This window comes from Giraffa tippelskirchi, chromosome 3 (assembly GCF_054371585.1).
Source record: "Giraffa tippelskirchi isolate mGirTip1 chromosome 3, T2T-mGirTip1v1.2.pri, whole genome shotgun sequence".
NCBI classification, from domain to species: domain Eukaryota; kingdom Metazoa; phylum Chordata; class Mammalia; order Artiodactyla; family Giraffidae; genus Giraffa; species Giraffa tippelskirchi.
The window spans coordinates 144,642,000-144,661,740 of NC_137277.1; the positions used below are offsets into that span (position 1 = coordinate 144,642,000).

Here is a 19,741-nt window from a genome sequence, read left to right on the forward strand (position 1 = left end):
TTATTCATTCTTTGGATATGTATGTGAAAGTGACTTTAGAATGCATATTACTTTAAGTTAGCAAATTCTTAACTTGGAGGTCCATGGACCCATATCATTGGTTGTGCATTAGGAAGTCTAATGTCATTTGCACCACAGACAATATTAGGGATATGTGTGTTGTGTGTGTGTTTTCTGGGTGAGTCTCCATGGATTTCACCAGACTCTCCAAGAGGTCTTTATTATGTGTCTACTCCCAACCCCCTGCACCAAAAGTTAAGAATCCCTGGCATAGAATAGTTATCAGGGTTTTAAAATAAACTAAATAGAAGGCAGAATCTAAAGACTGATAATTAAGTAGCATATTCAATTTGGAACTTAAAAGATTAGGAATAGACATTTGATCTAATCAAAGTCAGGATGGGAATGAGCAGGAGTTTAAAAGTAGTCATGAAGGGCGGTCCTAAGATGGTAGAGGAATAGGACGGGGAGACGACTTTCTCTCACACAAATTCAACAAAAGAACATTTAGACGCTGAGCAAATTCCACAAAACAACTTGTGAATGCTGGCAGAGGACATCAGACACACAGAAAGGCAGATCATAGTCTTTGAAAGGAGGTAGGACAAAATATAAAAGTAGCCGTGGATACCAGGTGGTGCTAGTGATAAAGAACCCTCCTACCAATGCAGGAGACTTGGTTCAATCCCTGTATCAGGAAGATCCCCTGAAGGAGGGTATGGCAACCCACTCCAGTATTCTTGCCTGGAGAGTCCCATGGACAGAGAAACCTGGTGGGTTATAGTCCATAGGGTTGCAAAGAGTCAGACTTAGCATGCAGCACACATGTGGATAGAATATAAAAGGTAGCTCTCTGACCATAATTCCAACACTTGTTCACTCTTACATTCCTAAATTTTTCACACTGCAGGAAAATCAGGCTGGTAGTTAGCTAAAGAACTGGTTAAAAAAAAAATGGAACAGTGTTGGTGGTGGTGAGGTGGTGAGATGATGAGATGGGAAATGCTCTTGGTTCTTTCTTAAGGAGGCCATGATGACTGTAGTCCAGTGAGTGTCTGCCATGCACAAATACTGAGCAATCTCACCACAACCCAGAAAGCTGATACCACCAGTGCATGTGGCCTCAGCATCAAGACTGATCAAAGGATCAGTTAATAGCAGCTAACTTAATACAGAGTCTATTCTGTGCCAGGCAGAATAAGCACTTTGTAGACATCTCATTTCTATTTATCACAGCAACACCATTCTATAAAGGCACTGAGGCAGTCTGACTGTAAACTCCTAACTCTAAGGTTTACATAGTCTTTGATTTTCTCTATTAGCGCTTTTTAAAGCATGCCCATAAATGTATCAGAAAACTTAGAACAGTCCAAAATACTCTCAGTTTCTTGGGAAGCCTTGCTAGCTGAAAAGAAGAATAAAACTACTGTTTAAAGTTATTTAAGGATGCAGGCACTATTGTTATATTAATTGTTTCATCATGATGTGAATTCTCATATTCTAATTGGTGATTAAAGGAAGCCAATTAACTTCAAAGGTGAAAATCATCCATGAAATGGGAAAGGCCAAAACTAAAATTCTCACAGACTGTTTTTAGGGAAAAACATAAATCAGAACAGCTTTCTTTACAGAATCACTTTTTTGGTACACATGCACAGCCTCCATTTTACAGAGGTGTTGGCTCATGACTAAATGGAAGCCAATTTTTAACACAAAGTTTCATTACGTGGATGGTGTATGACCATGCCAGGGATAACTGGAAAACTGCCCTACCTTACATCCATCTGTAATAATTTAAAAAAATCAAGACAAGTTTATACAAGTTTATTTATTAATCTTTAGAGATATAATTTGTCTCATATTTGTTAAAAACCCTTCAAAACATATTTTTGCTAATTTTAAATGAATATAGATCCTATTTCTACTCTTCTTGTCTATTATTACCTTCTCCTCTTCTTGATTTAGAGAAACTGGGGCTGCCATCTCGTTCCATTTGACACTGTCCGCTTTCATGATGCAGTTCTTCCTCGATTCCACTTTCAGACGATTGCCCACTTAATGTTCCTTCATTCCAGTTTTTACAGTTTTCCTCTGGACTATGTCTCACATGCAATGTTGATTCAATGTCTCCATCATGGTTGTTTCCATTGCAGAATTTAAGTGGTGGGTAGTGCTGTGATATGAAACCAACAAATCTCATTCCTCTTTTAGCAGCTACATTAACCTGAGGTTTAAAAAGAGATGGTACAACAAAATGTAAACTTCATTTACATTGATTACTTTATCAATTAATCTTTAGGCTCATTAAGAAGATCCATTAGAAAAGGAGTAAATCGACCAGTAACTAAAGGCCTATTCATAAACAAACTAATCACCTCTAATACAGCACCAAGCCTAAGACAGTGTCACATTATTATTCTGACTTCTTCAAACAGAACTAATACACTTCAGAAATTATGAAAACAAGAACTGTATTTTCTCTAAAAGGTTATTATTTGGGAAGAACTAATAATTCTATAGCATGATTTTTGCAGCTCAGTTAACAGTGGTTTCTCCAGTTGAAGTAAAATACAAAACTATTCTAAAAAATGCTCAAAAATAACATTACCAAATACATCTTAATTAATAAAGAAGAGACATTAATTTAAAAGCAGAAAACATGCAGCCTTGTTTGCTTGATGTAGGTAAAGAAAAATGTTAAAAGACTTATTCTTGACAAATGTGAATGTATATACATAAGCCAAATTCATACTACCACTCTGATCTGCTCATATCTTAAAGCTATTGTCTCCTTTCTGGGCCAAATACACATAATTAGATTCAATCTTGTCAGTTACTGAGTAGGGTTCAGAAACACATGACAATGCCAGTGAAATCATTTGAGAGCTTAAGAGTGATTATTTTCACACTTGGCACTTTTCTTTCTCTGCTTTTGCATCATTTCTTTGTTCTTTTTGTGTCATGTCTTTGTCCTGTGTTAAACACAATTCTTTTGAGAGTAGGTACTATCTTACTCATTTTTGTATTGCAATGTTTTGTACCTATAGGTGCTCTATAAGTATTTGTTAAATATGTTGAAATGAAGAGATAGCGACATCTTTTATATTGTCACTGCTTTAAATGTTTTAAATTTACTTGGAAGGGGAAGAAAGAGTTATGATGCAGATTGCAAGTGCAAACATCTATAGTCAGAAATGAAAGGGAATGAAAAAGGCCAGTAAGAAGAGTGGTGAGGGACTTCCCTGGTGGTCCAGTGGCTGAGACTCCGTGCTCCCAGTGCAGGGTGCCCAAGTTCAATTCCTGCTCAGGGAACTGGATCCCACATGCACAACTAAGAGTTTGCATGCTACAACTAAAGATTCTGCATGCCACAGCTAAGACCATGTGTGCGTTCCAAGTCACTTCAATTGTGACAAACTCTTTGCAACCCTATGGACTGTAGCCTGCCAGGATCCTCTGTCCATGGGATTCTCCAGGCAAGAATACTGCAGTGGGTTGCTATGCCCTCCTCTAGGGGATCTTCTAGACCCAGATAGCGAGCCTGTGTCTCCTACGGCTCTTGCATTGCAGGCGGATTCTTTATTGCTGAGCCACTGGGGAAGCCCAACTAAGACCTGTGCAGCCGAATAAATAAATATTTTTTTAAAAAAGAAGAAGAAGCAGGGTGATATCAGACAGCAATATCCACATGCAGGGGGCGACTGTAACTTAGCTCTGGCTGAAGAGGAGGGAATTCTGAGCCAGGCAGAGGGTGTGGGTATATGGAGCCAGGACAAATACTGCTGACACAGTATCATTTACTCCTGTAAATTAACACATTAAGATTGTAGCACTGCAAGAAGCCTCAAAAATAACCGTAAATTGTCCTTTAAATCAGGACTCCTGGGAGAGGAGAGGAGATGTGGTAAGGAGGCAGGTCAAAGTGCTTTTTCTAGGTCTTATTTGTTGATTTGAGTGAACAAGTGCAGAAGGCTTTCTCTATTACTAAAAAGTTTTGTCTGGAAAAGTTTAGTATCTTACGGAATATTACTGTCTTTTCCATTTTTAATTTGGAAGGCTGATGTTTTTAATGTTATTTTTATTTAGAAATCCTAGGGAAAACATTTGTAATCTAAATTTAAAAAAGAGCAAACACTGACATTAAAATAACTTAAAATCTAGCTGTTCAATAATCAACTATATAAGGCATTTGTTCAAAAATAGTATTTGGCACTTATCTATTGCTCTTGTTCATACATGGGGCAATGTTCAAACATTTCACATGCTATGTTTCCTGAAGCTGTTCTCTTCATAAAATAACCCCATTACTCTAATTGCTGAAATAATAGTACTTTCCTGTTTAAATAGATCTTTAACTGTGTTCAGGAAGTCAAATGCAAAACAAGGGCTCTCATGATGATCTATTAAGACTAAATTAACAGTTTCATTTTTGTTTCTAGAGTGAATTTATTCCCATAAAAAAATATTTCCCAGAATAGTAGTAGTAAATAGTGTGAGTACCTTGTTTATAAAAATCTAGTTTTGAAAACTGTTCTTAAACAACCTTACTGAATGGTGACTTTATATCTAAATGGGAAATACTTAGCTGCTATAACTGGCAAAACACAAGCCACAGATAGTCTTACTCACATGGTCATTTAAAGCTTGGAAACAACACAATAGAAACAGTGAACAAATTTCACAGTTTCTTATTTGACAGGAAATGCCTTAGGTTTTTGGCTGTATTTATTTAAATAAAGCTAAATCTTACACATATGTCAATGCAACTAAAGTTAAAAAAATCCAAACTTTAGCCATCAAATCCTGTCAACTTCAAATACTTATGAATGTACAATTTTTCTTGGTTTTAATCAATATATATATAGTGTTTAGTTTTTCATTTAAAGTTTATTAAGTTCTACTGAATAGATTTTTTTCTCTCAATAGCCAATGTACTTGTCATGTTCAATGCCCATAAAGTATTCTATCTTATTGATAGACCATTGCCTCCTTCTCAGTTTTCCAGTTGTTGAGAATTTGGCCCCTGTTCACTGTTGATTAAGGTATCTTTGTATAAATATGACTTTTCCCTTTTCAGTTAATTTCCTGGAATAGATTCCTAAAAAGGAAAATAAAACAAGATTTATGATTTTTATTATCAAATTGATATTCACTGTACTAATTTATTCCAATGCTAATTGCATTGTATATGAATATATTTGAATTTTTTCTTAAAGATCTTTACAGCACTGAATTTAATATTTTCAATTTAATTTCTCAGTTCATACTGGTAAGATATTACTTCTCAGTTTTTACTTACATTAAAAATTATTAGTTACGTTGAACCCTTTACCAAATGTTTCTTCATTATTTGTGGTCCGTTCAAGACTGAATGTACTTTCATGCTTTTGTGTTCATTTCCTATATACTCTGAAAATGAAGCTTCCGTAAGACACATTTCTTGACTATTTCTCTGGATTCTTTTTTTCCTAGTATATAATTATATTTATATATTCAAACGCAAATTCCTCAACCTACTGTTATAATTAAATATGTTCAGCCTTTCATTTTCTTTTGGATTTTTTTGAACTTGAAAAACTTACCTCTTTATTTTATGTGAAATGTGTGCAGTCTATTTTCTACCGATTTCTATCGATTGCCTGTTTTCCCAGCACCGTTTACTAAGTAATGGTTATTCCTCCATTTTATTTATCAGGTTTGTTATAAAACTTCTTATATACGTATTAATTTATTTCTGATATTTCCATTCTGTTTCACTGGCCTCTAATTTCTGTTTTTAATTCTACAATTCGGTAACGTGCTTCAATTTGTTTTAAAGTCTAGTAGACTAAGTCACCTATCATTTCCCTGTTCTTTTTAAAGTAGGGAAGGAAACTGATGAAGAGATACGAAATATTTCTCAATATCCCATGAAAAAACATGCATTTTAGTACCTTTTCTATCAGTTCTTTTGTTACGTCATTTGTTTGTGTCTCATAAGTTAGAGGACATTCCTCAATCACAAGCCTTGGGCGTCTTTGTCCGCTGGGTGCTGTTGGATGCTTCGTGCTGTAACAGAGAATATGTTTATGGTTGGAAGCCAAGTGCTAATTTTTAACTAATAAGCTCATGTGAAAATGAGTGAGCTACTCACAAATAAGGTCAAGGTATTCCTCTTTCTTTGTTATTTCAACTTTAATGGTTGTCTTCTTACGTAAAATTATCAGAAAAAAACATAATAATTTCTATTTAGATTTCCTTGGTTAAAATCTCTAAGAATTTAATTTCTAATTTAACATGAAAGAAAAACTACACGTCCATTGTTTTGATAAGTTATGAGAAATGATTTTAGATCACAGCTATACCTCATTATTGTGCAAAAGCGATCCTTTTTAAGTGCAGATAAATATTGTCCTATCTTTTTCCTTTTTCTTCTTTTCTCACCTCCCCCCCTTGATTATTCTTAGCCATGGCAGGGCACTGCTAAATCTATTTGAAGTAATGCAAAAAGAGAAAAATAACTTATCTATGGTTTAAAAGATTTGTAGTTAGGACATAAAGTGTTGCTACTGTGTGGTAAGTGGCCTATTTACCTGGCAATGCTTGAACTAGTAAAGACCTGATGTGGTCCCCTGTCATGGAGAAAGCTGGTTGTGTACATGTCCTCTCAGAATGTCCAAGTGGGCAGTTAGTTATTCAGTAGCAGACAGGGTTCCTAAAAGCACATTGGGGATTTTTTTTAAAGCCTTTTCTTTTCCCCCAATCTTCCTGTTTTCTCTCTTTCCCTCTTATTTCATTTTCCCTTCTCTGCTTAGTCCTTTCATAGTTAAAATGATTATTAGTCCATCACTGTAAAGAGAAAACACAATTTCTACCCTCGACTTTGAGATGATTTTGATACAGTTGAAGAGTTGTGTAACAAATATTTAATGTGTGTATCAAAGACATTGGTTTGGTTATTTTTACTTTTCCACCTGTAAGGAACACAGTATTTTGAATACTATCAAATGTACAAGCTAGGTTAGGAAAAACATTTGTGTTATTGTCTGGAAAAGCAGCTATTAAAATTTAAAAAGCTAAAAAAGAATCTAAAAAGGATGACTTTTACCTCCTATTTTTTGGAAAAAGCTGATAAGAGATCTATCCAGTTTCTGAGAACTTAGCATGTAGGCCTTTTTGCCGTAGAAGTTTTGGAAGTTAGTTTCTGTGGCCACTGTTAGTAAAACTACATCACTTCAGAAAAAATGCTCAGTGAAAGGGGACTTGTTCAGTCAGCTCTTTCAGCCCAGCAATTGGAGGGAGCTAACTGTTACTCCCTCATCTAGTGAAGTTGCTACAGGAATGTTCCCGCTCCTCTTGAGTCTATTTTCCTTTTCTTCTGTTTACTGACTTCCTTACCAAGGACCTGTTTGTCTGCAAGGGGCTCAATCCTGAGAAGTTTTAAGGAAGGAGACTGACGTTTTCTTCTCCCAATCCAAGTTCAACTGTTGGAAAATGTGCCTTTAAGCCAAGACCCCTAATTATCCTTTATTATCCATCACTGTGTTCAAACTTTCTTTTCTTTTAGCCAAAGAAAACTTTCTCTCTTAACACCTTCTCAGTATGACAGTTTTCTTGAGCACCAGCCTTACCTTAATTTCAAGCGGGATAGCACCACCCTGTACAGATAACTTGCAGGCAAGTGTTTTTGCTGCCCTACGGGTTGTATAACAGGATGAATAGCTCCAACAATATATCCTTTAAGATAATAGTCTTCCACTTTTGTTACTATATCAAGAATGGAATTTATCTTGATGACTTCTGGGTTTGGTGAAGCTGAAATATCAAATGCAAAGAGACATTTGCACATTCATAAGGTTGAACTATACATTATTTCTATGTGTGATAATACTAATGAATAGAAAACACACTCATTCATATGACTTAATCTCAAATGAAGTTACACTAACAGGGATTACATATTTTCTAAGTTAATTCCAGAAAAAAAAGCAAAAGTAATCTTAAAATCTGGCAAATATATAGTATTACCAGTATGTCTTAAAGTGGAAATACAATACCTTGTATATATATATGTATGTTTCAACTTCAATTAAGGCAGTTTTATATTTTAGGATTTCATTTGAGTGACTATATTTCCATTAATAGATATAGAAGATATATATAGGAGAAACAGTATTAGGTTTAGAAACCAATTGTTTTTATGATTCTGGACAAGATGAGATGTAAAATTTCTTAAGAGTGATATTCATACAAATCTAAAGATTAAAAATGGGAGAAATGGTATTTGTTAAGCAAGAATTGTTAAGTGCTTTCTTATTTCCAATTATACTTCAAAAACATCATGTTTTAAGTTTCTCTGGGAAACTAAAAATATGATTTCTTATGGCACTTACATAAATACTTGAGTAAAGAAATTGAAAAAGTAAAGGTACCCAGAAGTTCTTTTTAATAAGCAAAAATTCTAAATATAAAGGAAATTTAAATGCAAAATTTGGTATGCAGTTCAATCATCCCTTTGAAGCAGTACAAATCTGTAGAAACTATAGAATAGTACAATCTGTATAGTTTTCAGTAAAAGGAAAGGGGTGTGTTATATGGGAAATGAATATTCTAGCAGTATTAATTTTAAAAACAACTTCATTTTCTGTAACATTATTTCTCACTTTCTGGAAAACCACCAAGAATTAATAGCTATAAATAGAGCTGTAATTTGGTTATCTCTTGAGTAACAAAACATATGAAATTAACTCCAGGTATGAGTAGCGCTGGTTGTTGGCCTTCTGTTAGTGTGGTCAGTGCTGTCCAGCAAAGAGCTGCTGCCAACTGCCCAAAACACAGGAAGTAGGTTAAGAAGCAGACAAGGAAGAAGGGTCAGAGGAAATCCCCACTGCCTCTTACATTCAAATACACGAGATGGAACAGAAACACACCACTTGGGTTCATGTGGGTTCATGCCAACTTTTCAAATGAAAATAAAGCACTCCAAGAAAAGTTATATAAACCATGATGAATCCATTTACTCAAATGTTCATCCTTTTTTGGATTTAAACTAATTTATATACAATATATTTTCATCATTATGAATAGGAATAAAAACAAAGAGAGTGTTCCTGGGCTTGGAAGAAACAGCTGGCTTTCATTGCAAAATGACCCAGTTCTGCCTGCTTGTGTGGCAATCACTCCGTGATTCATTTGGTTTTACTTTTTTAGTATTTAACTACCAACACTGATTTCTAAACAAAGGAACTAAGAAACTATAAAAGAGAATAAACTGTTAAGACTAAGGAATGAAATATAGCCTAAACTTATTTTTAGACATCTATACTAATCCTATACAGTTATAAAGAAAATTTCATTATTTTAATGGATCTCATTGCTTATTGTAGAAAATTATACTTAGCATAATATAGAAGAATCTTCAGAGTCTGGCCTCTATCTACTTACTCAGCCTTCAGTCTTGTCCTTCTTCTGGTACGTCTTGCTTTGGCAGGACTGAATTACTGGTGTTCCTGAGCCAGGCACACTATTTCATGCCTACAGACTTTCATTTCCTTTCCTGCTGCCCAGGCTGAGTTAATCACTCCTTCCTCTGTCCTGTGTATTGTACTAGTTCCCTTACCAAACTATATTATAGTTACTTGTTTACACATCTGGCTCGGCTGTTTGACTGAGAGTTCCTTACAGGCATAAAACCAGAATCACTTACCATGAGTAGAAAGTTACATACGAATAAATGCAACAAAAAGAAAACACTTATCAGATTCCAGCAGGAGACTGTTATCTGCCAAAGGCTGAGCCACACAGCCCTGCTCTATCTTTGTCGAAAGGGAGCATTAGCCATCTAACTCTAAACTGATTAGATGGCTTAAAAAGAACTGAAAAGAGCACAGCTTTCTGGTTATGAGATTCAGTGTTAGTTAATTCTGTTTGTGTGTACAACTTAAGGCATCTTATGTTTAGTGCTAAGTCTTTTGGTAGAGGCTTGGAGCCCCTACTTGGATAGAAGTAGCAAGAAAAGAGTGATGGCCTGCAAGGGGGCAGAGGACATCATAGGGAATAAAATGAATTATAAAACTAGATAAAAGAACTATAAAAACTTTACGGTCTGAGATCACTTAAAAGACTTTCTACACTTCATTAGCCCACTTGATAATGATAATGAAGTCATTTTCTCCATTCTATTGTTTCAGAACACTGTTTTCCAAGGCAGACTTTGTAGCACATTAAATGCAATCATGGAGAAGATGGCTATAACAGAATGACATTGATGCTCAAAGAAATTTCTGTTCAGGTAGAGAATGTATTTCTGAGGAACACCCTGTTCTCTGGTGATGTTAGAGAAATTTTGTGACAATGGAACAAATCCAGTTTTTCTGGTCTAATCTACATCCTCTTGCATTCTCAATGAAGTAAGGTTATTGTCTTGAGTTCAATGCAAAAAAATGTTAATGCACAAAACACAAACATACAAACAGAGAGAGAAGTTTTGGGAGGAATTACAAACTGAGAAGTCCAAGAAAGCCACAAAGGGGGTAAAGAAAAGTTGTACATCAATACTTATAAGCATATCTTAGCATAAGTTTTTGTAAAGATCGTATCACTTTGGGCCCAGTGCTTTACATTAATTATTCAACTGTCTCAAATGTGCATGTTCTTCTATTTGGAGGTCTGTGTGTCTTTTGATAAATTGCACTCAGCATAGACATGACAATTACTGTAAATGCTTAAAATGTACTTATTAAAGGACCAGCTGTATGAAAAATAGGTTGTAACATTAACATATTCAATGAACAGAGCTCCAGGGTGCTCATGGAGCAGCAGTTTAGAAAACAGATTCTACGGGGAATTCCCTGGTGGTCCAGTGGTTAGGACTCTGCACTTTCACTTTCACTGCTGAGGGCTGGCAAGGTGCTTTGCACCCATGTGCCTCAGTTTCCTCATCTGTGATGTGAGAATAATAATAGTCTCTATAGGGTTGCTAGCATTGAATAAATTTATATTTATAAATTTATATTTGTTCCTAGAAAGTATCTGGCATGTAGCTAGCATGTGCTATACAACTGTTGGCTGCTTTGTTAAATAAAGTCCTCTCCCGCGGAAAGGGGCAGCACACTATTCTCACTGTTAGCGTTAGGATTGGGAAGCAAGTCACCTGGGCTCAAATTATGCCATGTACTAGATCTGGAATCAGTTACTTTGCCTCTCTGAGATGCAGACAAATTAACTTCATAGAGTTGCTTTGATAGTAACTGTAAAACATGAGCCCAGGGCCTGGTACAAAATAAACACACAGACATCAGAGATGTGTCTCTCTTGGTGGCCCAGCTCAGAAAAGACGGTTTAGAATGGAAGCTGTCCTCAGAGACAATTCATTGTTGGTTTAAATAAAATCTCCAGGAAGAAGTTCATTGTAGAGATCTGGATTTATTTCAAAAGCCCAGCCTGGCTCTCTATCTGTAGAATTCTAGATAAGAGACCCTTAACTCACACTCTAGACCTCAAATCCCTAACTCACCCTGTAGATTAGGTGTCCCCAGCTCACTCTCCAGACCAGGATCCCTAACTCATACTGATCTACTCCATGGAGTCCCAGACTCAAATGTCCAAAGGTACCAGCTTGATAAAACAAAGAAAGAGGCTGTGCTGGAGGAGGGACCTGGGGAAGACTTAATACTTCATCTGAGAGTGCAGCAGCCCTGGTCCAGTAGTTGCCATGTGGCCCTGTGGGCCCAGTGTCATTGAATCTTCTTCTTAATGGGGACAGGAAGATGGTGGTGAGAAGAGGGCTGGGATTCACTCTGTTGACAGATTGTCTTTCTTATCTGACATTGTGACTTACTTTAAACATGCCAGTGTCATTCAAGAAAAGTAAACCCAGGAGCAAGGAAAAGAGAAATAAATCTGGAAGTTTTGTTGAGGACATCCCTTCATGTAATCCTCTCTATTCTTAATAATGCTTTAAACTGTGCTGAAAAGAGACTGGCAACCTGATTCAGCTTAGAGATGTGAGGAAGGGCGAGCTGCGCCCACAGAGTAAGGTATTTTCATCAGCGCTCACTAGAGTAGTTAATTATGTCTCTGTGATAGGCTTGGTGTCTGAGTCAAGCCTTTGATTTGATCTCGTACACTGGGGCAGTGATATCAGAGACTCTATTACTTTAAAACACAGGAAATTAGGGGGGAGGTGTGGTTGTTTTGGCTAGAACAGAACAGCACAGGCAGTTAGCAGCAGCTGCGAGCCATTTTGCTCTTAGCTCCCCAGCCACCAAGAGTTCCTTCTCAGTTTCTTGGGAGAAGGAACAAATGGTGTTGACAGCATTAATGGGTGGGGTTGGTTGCTATTCAATCAATGCTACATGATTTGTAAAAGCTTTATTATACCTTACAAGGCCATTGTGAAGGAAAGTATTTTGTAGTTGCTTTGAAAACTATCCACATGCAGTGTGAATTTTTTTTCTGATTAAAATGTAAATATACGGAAGGTTAAGTAATGTTCTGTCATTTTTCCTCATAGTTTCTGAAATAAAATATCAGTACACTTTTTTATGGTCCTTTGCTTAAAAACTTCATAGATAAAGATCAAATTTTAAAAATACAAAAAAGTCATTCTTTTAGTATAAAGCTAAGAACTTGTTCAATGCCAAAAGCTTCACTCTGATGATGTAGCTCTATGAAAAAAGCCCAAGACATATACATGTGTTTTTTTGTGAAGATTGGTATGTATTTTTGAAATATTTATGAAACATTGTTTCCTCAGATAAAAATACGATATGCAAGCACTGGCAAGTAATTTTACCATATTTTCAAAAGGGAACAGACTGTCAAACTCCATATTATATTTAGCAATTATAGTAAAAAATAACAAGTAACTTATCCCAAGGTATTTTGTGCCAGGCACTATGTGAAGTGCTGTACATGCCTAATCTTAATAAGTTCTTACAAAAACTCCATAAGGTAGATATTGTCATTATTCTCAGATGAGGAAACTCAGGAAGAGAGAAGTTTGATAACTTGCCCAGATTGTTAGTGAGTGGTAAGGCTGTGCCCCTGATAGTGGGAAAGATTGAAGGCAGGAGAACAGGCAACAGAGGATAAGATGGTTGGATGACATCACTGGCTCAATGGACATGAGTTTGAGCAAACTCCAGGAAATAGTGAAGGACAGGGAAGCCTGGTGTGCTGCAGTCCATGGGGTTGCAAAGAGTCCGACACAACTGAGCAACTGAACAACAACAACAAAGGCTGTGACTGAACCAGACAGAATGATTCCATGGAATTCTTCATGCAAGAATATTGGAGTGGGTTGCCACACTCTCCAGGGGATCTTCCCGATCCAGGGATCCAACCTGCGTCTCTTACGTCTCCTGCATTGGCAGGCAGGTTCTTTACCACTAGCGCTACCTGGGAAGCCCTTTTAGCTCCTACAGAAAAGTAAAACTTCATTTGCAATTTTGTTAATTCAGAATTTGTGAAAATTCAGACATGAGCTGCACTAAAGCTTTTGATCACTATAAATTGTTAAGCAATTTAATGTATGGATATTAAAAGGAGTATCTGGTTTACGCTACTTGTCAAAATGTTTTGTTACTTAGAAATATAAACTACTATATAAGGAACATCCAAATTATATAACTTTTTGTTTTCAATACAAGTTGCCATCTTTGTAGTCACTCATTAATATATTTATTTATTTTTTTATTTTATAAATTTATTTATTTTAGTTGGGGGCTAATTACTTTACAATATTATAATAGTTTTTGCCATACATTGACATGAATCAGCCATGGGTTTACATGTGTTCCCCTTCCTGGACCCCCCACCCACCTCCCTCCCCATCCCATCCCTCTGGGTCATCCCATTGCCCCGGCCCTGAGCCCTTGTCTCATGCATCGAACATGGAATGGTGTTCTGTTACACATATGATAATATACATGTTTCAATGCTATTCTCCCAGAACGTCCCACCCTCACCTTCTCCCTCAGAGTCCATAAAATTGTTCTATGCATCTGTGTCATTAATATATTTAATTGGAGTAATACAGTTGTAGTTTTGAAATACACTCCAACTCGAGGAACTACATAGTTCATTATTATAGGCAGCTGTGCAAAAGATCACATCATGACCACTTAAAACTCTTGCAGTCTGTGTTCCACTACTGCCTCCTTCAAGTGCTGCACTACACCTATTCTATTTGAAGTTCCCAAACCATGAAATATTCTCTTGTTTCTGAGTCTGTTGATCTTGTCTTTCAGCCTTGTTTGCCTTACTCTCACTTCCTACTTAGCTTTTTTTTTTTAACCTTTAAAAAAATCTTGTCTGAGGGTAGAAACATAACATATAAAAAGCACAAAACATACTTAAAAGTGTCAACATTTGGTAATGCCATCCATTCAAAAATCAGAAAATGACAGGCACTCCAGAAGCCTACCATTCCGCCCTTTCCAATCATAATTCTTCCCTCCCACTCTGTGCTAACTGGACTTTTTCTTTTACTTTGACTTTTATGGTCCTCAATTCCTTGCTCTTCTTCTTTGTTAACTATGCAAGAAAGGTGGTGTTCATGGTAAAGAACCTGCCTGCCAATGCAGGAGACATAAGAGACGTGGATTTGATCCCTGGGTTGGGTAGGTCCCCTGGAGAAGGGCACGGGAACCCACTCCAGTATTCTTGCCTGGAGAATTCCATGGACAAAGGAGCCTGGTGGGCTATGGTCCATAGGGTTGTAAAGAGTTGGACATGACTGAAGCAACTTAGCATGCATGCATGCAAGAATGTAAATAAACACTATAGTTCAGTTTTCCCAATTTTTGGAGCTTTATGTAAATAGAAGCATACAATATGTGCTTTTGTGTTTGTTTTCTTTCACTGAACATTAACCTTGTGAGATTCATCTGGTGCAGCTAGTGTAGTTATTATTTGTTTTTCTGATTGCATTATAGTAGAGGACTATAAAGTACTGCCTATGGCCTGTTTTGTCGCATATGGTATGTTGGCTCTACATTGGCTGAGCTGAGTAGTCAGGACAGAGATCACATGGCTCACAAAGCCTAAAATATTTGCTATCCGGCCCTTTTCAGAAAAAGTAGGACTTCCCTGGTGGCTCAGATGGCAAACTGTCTGTCTACAATGTGGAAGACCTGGGTTCAATCCCTGGGTCGGGAAGATCCCCTGGAGAAGGAAATGGCAATCCACTCCAGTATTCTTGCCTGGAAAATCCCATGGACAGAGGAGCCTGGTAGGCTACAGTCCATGGGGTCGCAAAGAGTGGGATACAACTGAGCGACTTCACTTTCACTTTCAGTCTTACTTCTGTAGTATAGGGTTGCATTGTATGTACAGGTACGTGTGCTCAGTCACTCAGTAGTGTTTGACTCTTTGCAGCCCCATAGACTGTAGCCCTCCAGGCTCCCCTGTCCATGGAATTTTCCAGGCAAGAACTGGAGTAGGTTACCATTTCCTACTCTGGAGGATCTTCCTGACCCAGGGATTGAACCTGCATCTCTTGTGTCTCCTGAATTGGCAGGCGGGTTCTGTACCACTAGCACTACCTGGGAAGCCCTGCATTGTATAATATACCATAATTTACTTTTCCAGTCTCTTGTTTGTAGATTTCTGAGTTGTTCACACTTCTGGGGTTATTACAAGTAGTCCTTCTATCAATATTTTTGTATGTGCTGGAGGTGAATGCGTAGCCATGCTTCCACTGGGATATGGATCTTTACTAAATAGATAATGACAAAGCATTTTTTTCCCTAAGTGGTTGTACCAGTTAACAAACACCTGGTATCAGCAGTCTTTTGACATTTTAGGGGCTTCCCTGGTAAAGAATCCACCTGCAATGCAGGAGACCTGGGTTCAATCCCTGGGTTGGGAAGAACCCCTGGAGAAAGGAATGGCTACCCACCCCAATAGTCTGGCCTGGAGAATTCCATGGACAGAGGAGCCTGGCAGGCTACAGTCCATGGGGTCACAAAGAGTTGGACATGACTTTCACTTTTCTCAACATTTTAGCTGGTTTTTGGATAATTTGTAGTGGTTTCTCACTCTGGTTTTAACATACATTTTTCCTGATTACTAATGAAGCTGAAAGCAAAGGAGAAAAGGAAAAATATTCCCATCTGAATGCAGAGTTCCAAGAATAGCAAGGAGAGATAAGAAAGCCTTCCTCAGCGATCAATGCAAACAAATAGAGGAAAACAACAGATTGGGAAAGACTAGAGATCTCTTCAAGAAAATTAGAGATACCAAAGGAATATTTCATGCAAAGATAGGCTCGATAAAGGACAGAAATGGTATGGACCTAACAGAAGCAGAAGATATTAAGAAGAGGTGGCAAGAATACACAGAAGAGCTGTACAAAAAAGATCTTCATGACCCAGATAATCACGATGGTGTGATCACTCACCTAGAGCCAGACATCCTGGAATGTGAAGTCAAGTGGGCCTTAGAAAGCATCACTATGAACAAAGCTAGTGGAGGTGATGGAATTCCAGTTGAGCTATTTCAAATCCTGAAAGATGATGCTGTGAAAGTGCTGCACTTGATATGCCAGCAAATTTGGAAAACTCAGCAGTGGCCACAGGACTGGAAAAGGTCAGTTTTCATTCCAATCCCAAAGAAAGGCAATGCCAAAGAATGCTCAAACTACCTCACAATTGCACTCATCTCACATGCTAGTAAAGTAATGCTCAAAATTCTCCAAGCCAGGCTTCAGCAATACGTGAACCGTGAACTTCCAGATGTTCAAGCTGGATTTAGAAAAGGCAGAGGAACCAGAGATCAAATTGCCAATATCCGCTGGATCATCGAAAAAGCAAGAGAGTTCCAGAAAAACATCTATTTCTGCTTTATTGACTATGCTAAAGCCTTTGACTGTGTGGATCACAATAAAGTGTGGACAATTCTGAAAGAGATGGGAATACCAGACCATCTGACCTGTCTCTTGAGAAACCTGTATGCAGGTCAGGAAGCAACAGTTAGAACTGGACATGGAACAACAGACTTGTTCCAAATAGGAAAAGGAGTACATCAAGGCTGTATATTGTCACCCTGCTTATTTAACTTCTATGCAGAGTACATCATGAGAAACGCTGGGCTGGAAGAAACACAAGCTGGAATCAAGATTGCCGGGAGAAATATCAATAACTTCAGATATGCAGATGACACCACCCTTATGGCAGAAAGTGAAGAAGAACTAAAGAGCCTCTTGAAAGTGAAAGAGCAGAGTGAAAAAGTTGGCTTAAAGCTCAACGTTCAGAAAACTAAGATCATGGCATCTGGTCCCATCACTTCATGGGAAATAGATGGGGAAACAGTGGAAACAGTGGCTGACTTAATTTTTTGGGCTCCAAAATCACTGCTGATGGTGATTGCAGCCATGAAATTAAAAGACACTTACTCCTTGGAAGGAAGGTTATGGCCAACCTAGATAGCATATTTAAAAGCAGAGACATTACTTTGCCAACAAAGGTCCGTCTAGTCAAGGCTATGGTTTTTCCAGTGGTCATGTATGGATGTGAGGTTGGACAGTGAAGAAAGCTGAGCACTGAAGAATTGATGCTTTTGAACTGTGGTGTTGGAGAAGACTCTTGAGAGTCCCTTGGACTGCAAGGAGATCCAATCAATCCATCCTAAAGGAGATCAGTCCTGGGTGTTCATTGGAAGGCTGATGTTAAAGCTGAAACTCCAATACTTTGGCCACCTCATGTGAAAAGTTGACTCATTGGAAAAGACCCTAATGCTGGGTAGGATTGGGGGCAGGAGGAGAAGGGGACGACAGAGGATGAGATGGTTGGATGGCACCACTGACTCAGTGGACATGGGTTTGGGTAGACTCTGGGAGTTGGTGATGGACAGAGAGGCCTGGTGTGCTGCAATTCATGGGGTCGCAAAGAGTCGGACACGACTGAGCGACTGAACTGAACTGAACTGAATGAAGCTGAGCACAGTTTCATATGTCTGTTAACCATTTGGATTTCCTGTTTCGTCATCTACCTGTCCAAATTCCTTGTCCATTTTTCTATTCGGTTGTTTTTTCCTTCTTGATTTTCAGTTGCATTTTATGTATTATGGATACAAATCTTTGTCTAAGTTCCACTCATTCTTTAGATGATAGGAGGTGGCACTTAAAAAAACCTTTTAAAAACATTTTTTAGCAACTAAGCAAGCTTTCTTTTCTTAAAAAAAAATACATTTATTTATTTATTTTTGACTGTACTGGGCCTTTGTTGCTTCGTGTGTGCTTCTGCTTGTGGTGAGTGGGGGCTACTATTCATCACGATGTTGGGCTTCTCATTGCAGTGGCTTCTCTTGTTGTGAAGCACTGACTGTAGGGCACGGGCTTCAGTAGTTGTGGCACATGGGCTTAGTATTTGTGGTTTCCGGTTTTAAAGCACCGACCCAGTATATGTGGCACATGGGCTTAGTTGCCAAGATGGGCATGTGTGATCTTCCCAGAACAGGGATTGAACCTGTGTTTCCTGTATTGGTAGGTGGATTCTTTACCACTTGCGGGAAGCCCGAGGGGGCATGTCTTTTAAGGAGTCTTTCTGGATCTACCTATCAAGTGGAGGTGCTCTTCTTTCCACCTCTACAACCCTCAGATTTCTAGCAAAGCCTGTATCACAGCACAGAGTATTTGCACTCTAAATGAATGCCCCTCAGCAGGATGCTCGCTAGGATGCAGGTTCTTTCAAGTCAAGGGCTAGGCTTTACTTATCTTTGTATCCTCATTCTGAGCTCAGTAGGTGCTGAGTAAGTGTTAGTTCAGAGAATAAATAAATGTCCACCCAGATATAAGAAAAAAAACCCAATATAATGTAGATTGCCAGTAGGAATATATTTTCTCCCAACATCAACATTTAGTCAAGTGGGTTGAAAAGTGAAAGTGAAGTTGCTCAGTTGTGTCCAGCTCTTTGTGACCCCATGGACTGTAGCCTACCAGGCTCCTCGGTCCATGGGATTTTCCAGGCAAGAGTACTGGAGTGGGTTGCCATTTCTTTCTCCAGGGGATCTTCCCGACCCAGAGATCAAACCCAAGTCTCTCAAATTGTAGGCAGACGCCTTACCATCTGAGCCACCAAGTGGGTTAACTGTATGCTATTATCAGAGATTCCGTACTCCCCCAGGTCAGAATGGGATCTTTCTCTTCCATAACAGTCTGAAATTGTGAGGTTTTATTACATTTTTAAACCAAAATATCCCACCAATTTTAACATAAGAAAAGTCTGTATGCAGTTTTTCACCTGGTAGGAGTTTGCACTAGGCACCAAGGATTATGTTGATGCTTGAGTAAATTTACAATTTTTGCTATAAATTTCTTTTTATGTAGCATTTTATATTTGAAAATCTTTTGACGGCTTGAGGAATATTCAAGAACTTTTTTTTTTTTAATATTTATTTATTTATTTGGTTGCGCTGGGTCTTAGTTGAGGCATGTGGGATCTAGTTCCCTGACCAGAGAAAGAACCTGGGTCCCCTGCACTGGGAGCCCAGAGCTTTAGCTATTGGACTACCAGGGAAGTCCCAAGATTTAAGAACTTATGAGTCAAACAGATACAGAAAATTTAGCTGGACTGACCTTCCTTCTTTCCTTCCTTCCCTCATTTCTGATACTTTATTCATCTCTTGTTGATTTTTAGATGCATTCTCTTTGGTGCTGCATTTTCATTCTTCTTGAAAGTTCTCTAGTATTTAAAATTACTGATCATTTCTTGCTTTTTGTTTTCTCTGGTGCTATATAAGTTGCAGTTGTCCTCAGACT

At 37.9% G+C, this 19,741-nt stretch overlaps 1 protein-coding gene across 34 annotated transcripts in view; it reads right to left on the reverse strand.

The window, feature by feature from the left end:
• Nucleotides 1–19,741, reverse strand: part of RFTN2 (raftlin family member 2) — a 78,294-nt gene that overhangs the window by 37,775 nt on the left and 20,778 nt on the right. For 33 of the 34 annotated variants that reach the window (XM_081581551.1, XM_081581554.1, XM_081581552.1 and 30 more), the window contains 3 exons: nucleotides 7,611–7,794; nucleotides 5,934–6,048; nucleotides 1,945–2,224 (listed from right to left, as the gene is read on the reverse strand). In XM_081581551.1, coding sequence (XP_081437677.1) covers nucleotides 1,945–2,224; nucleotides 5,934–6,048; nucleotides 7,611–7,794 — 579 coding nt within the window. Of the gene's footprint in view, nucleotides 1–1,944; nucleotides 2,225–5,933; nucleotides 6,049–6,572; nucleotides 6,695–7,610; nucleotides 7,795–19,741 lie in introns of those variants that run through there. The other variant, XM_081581572.1, reaches the window with a different exon arrangement.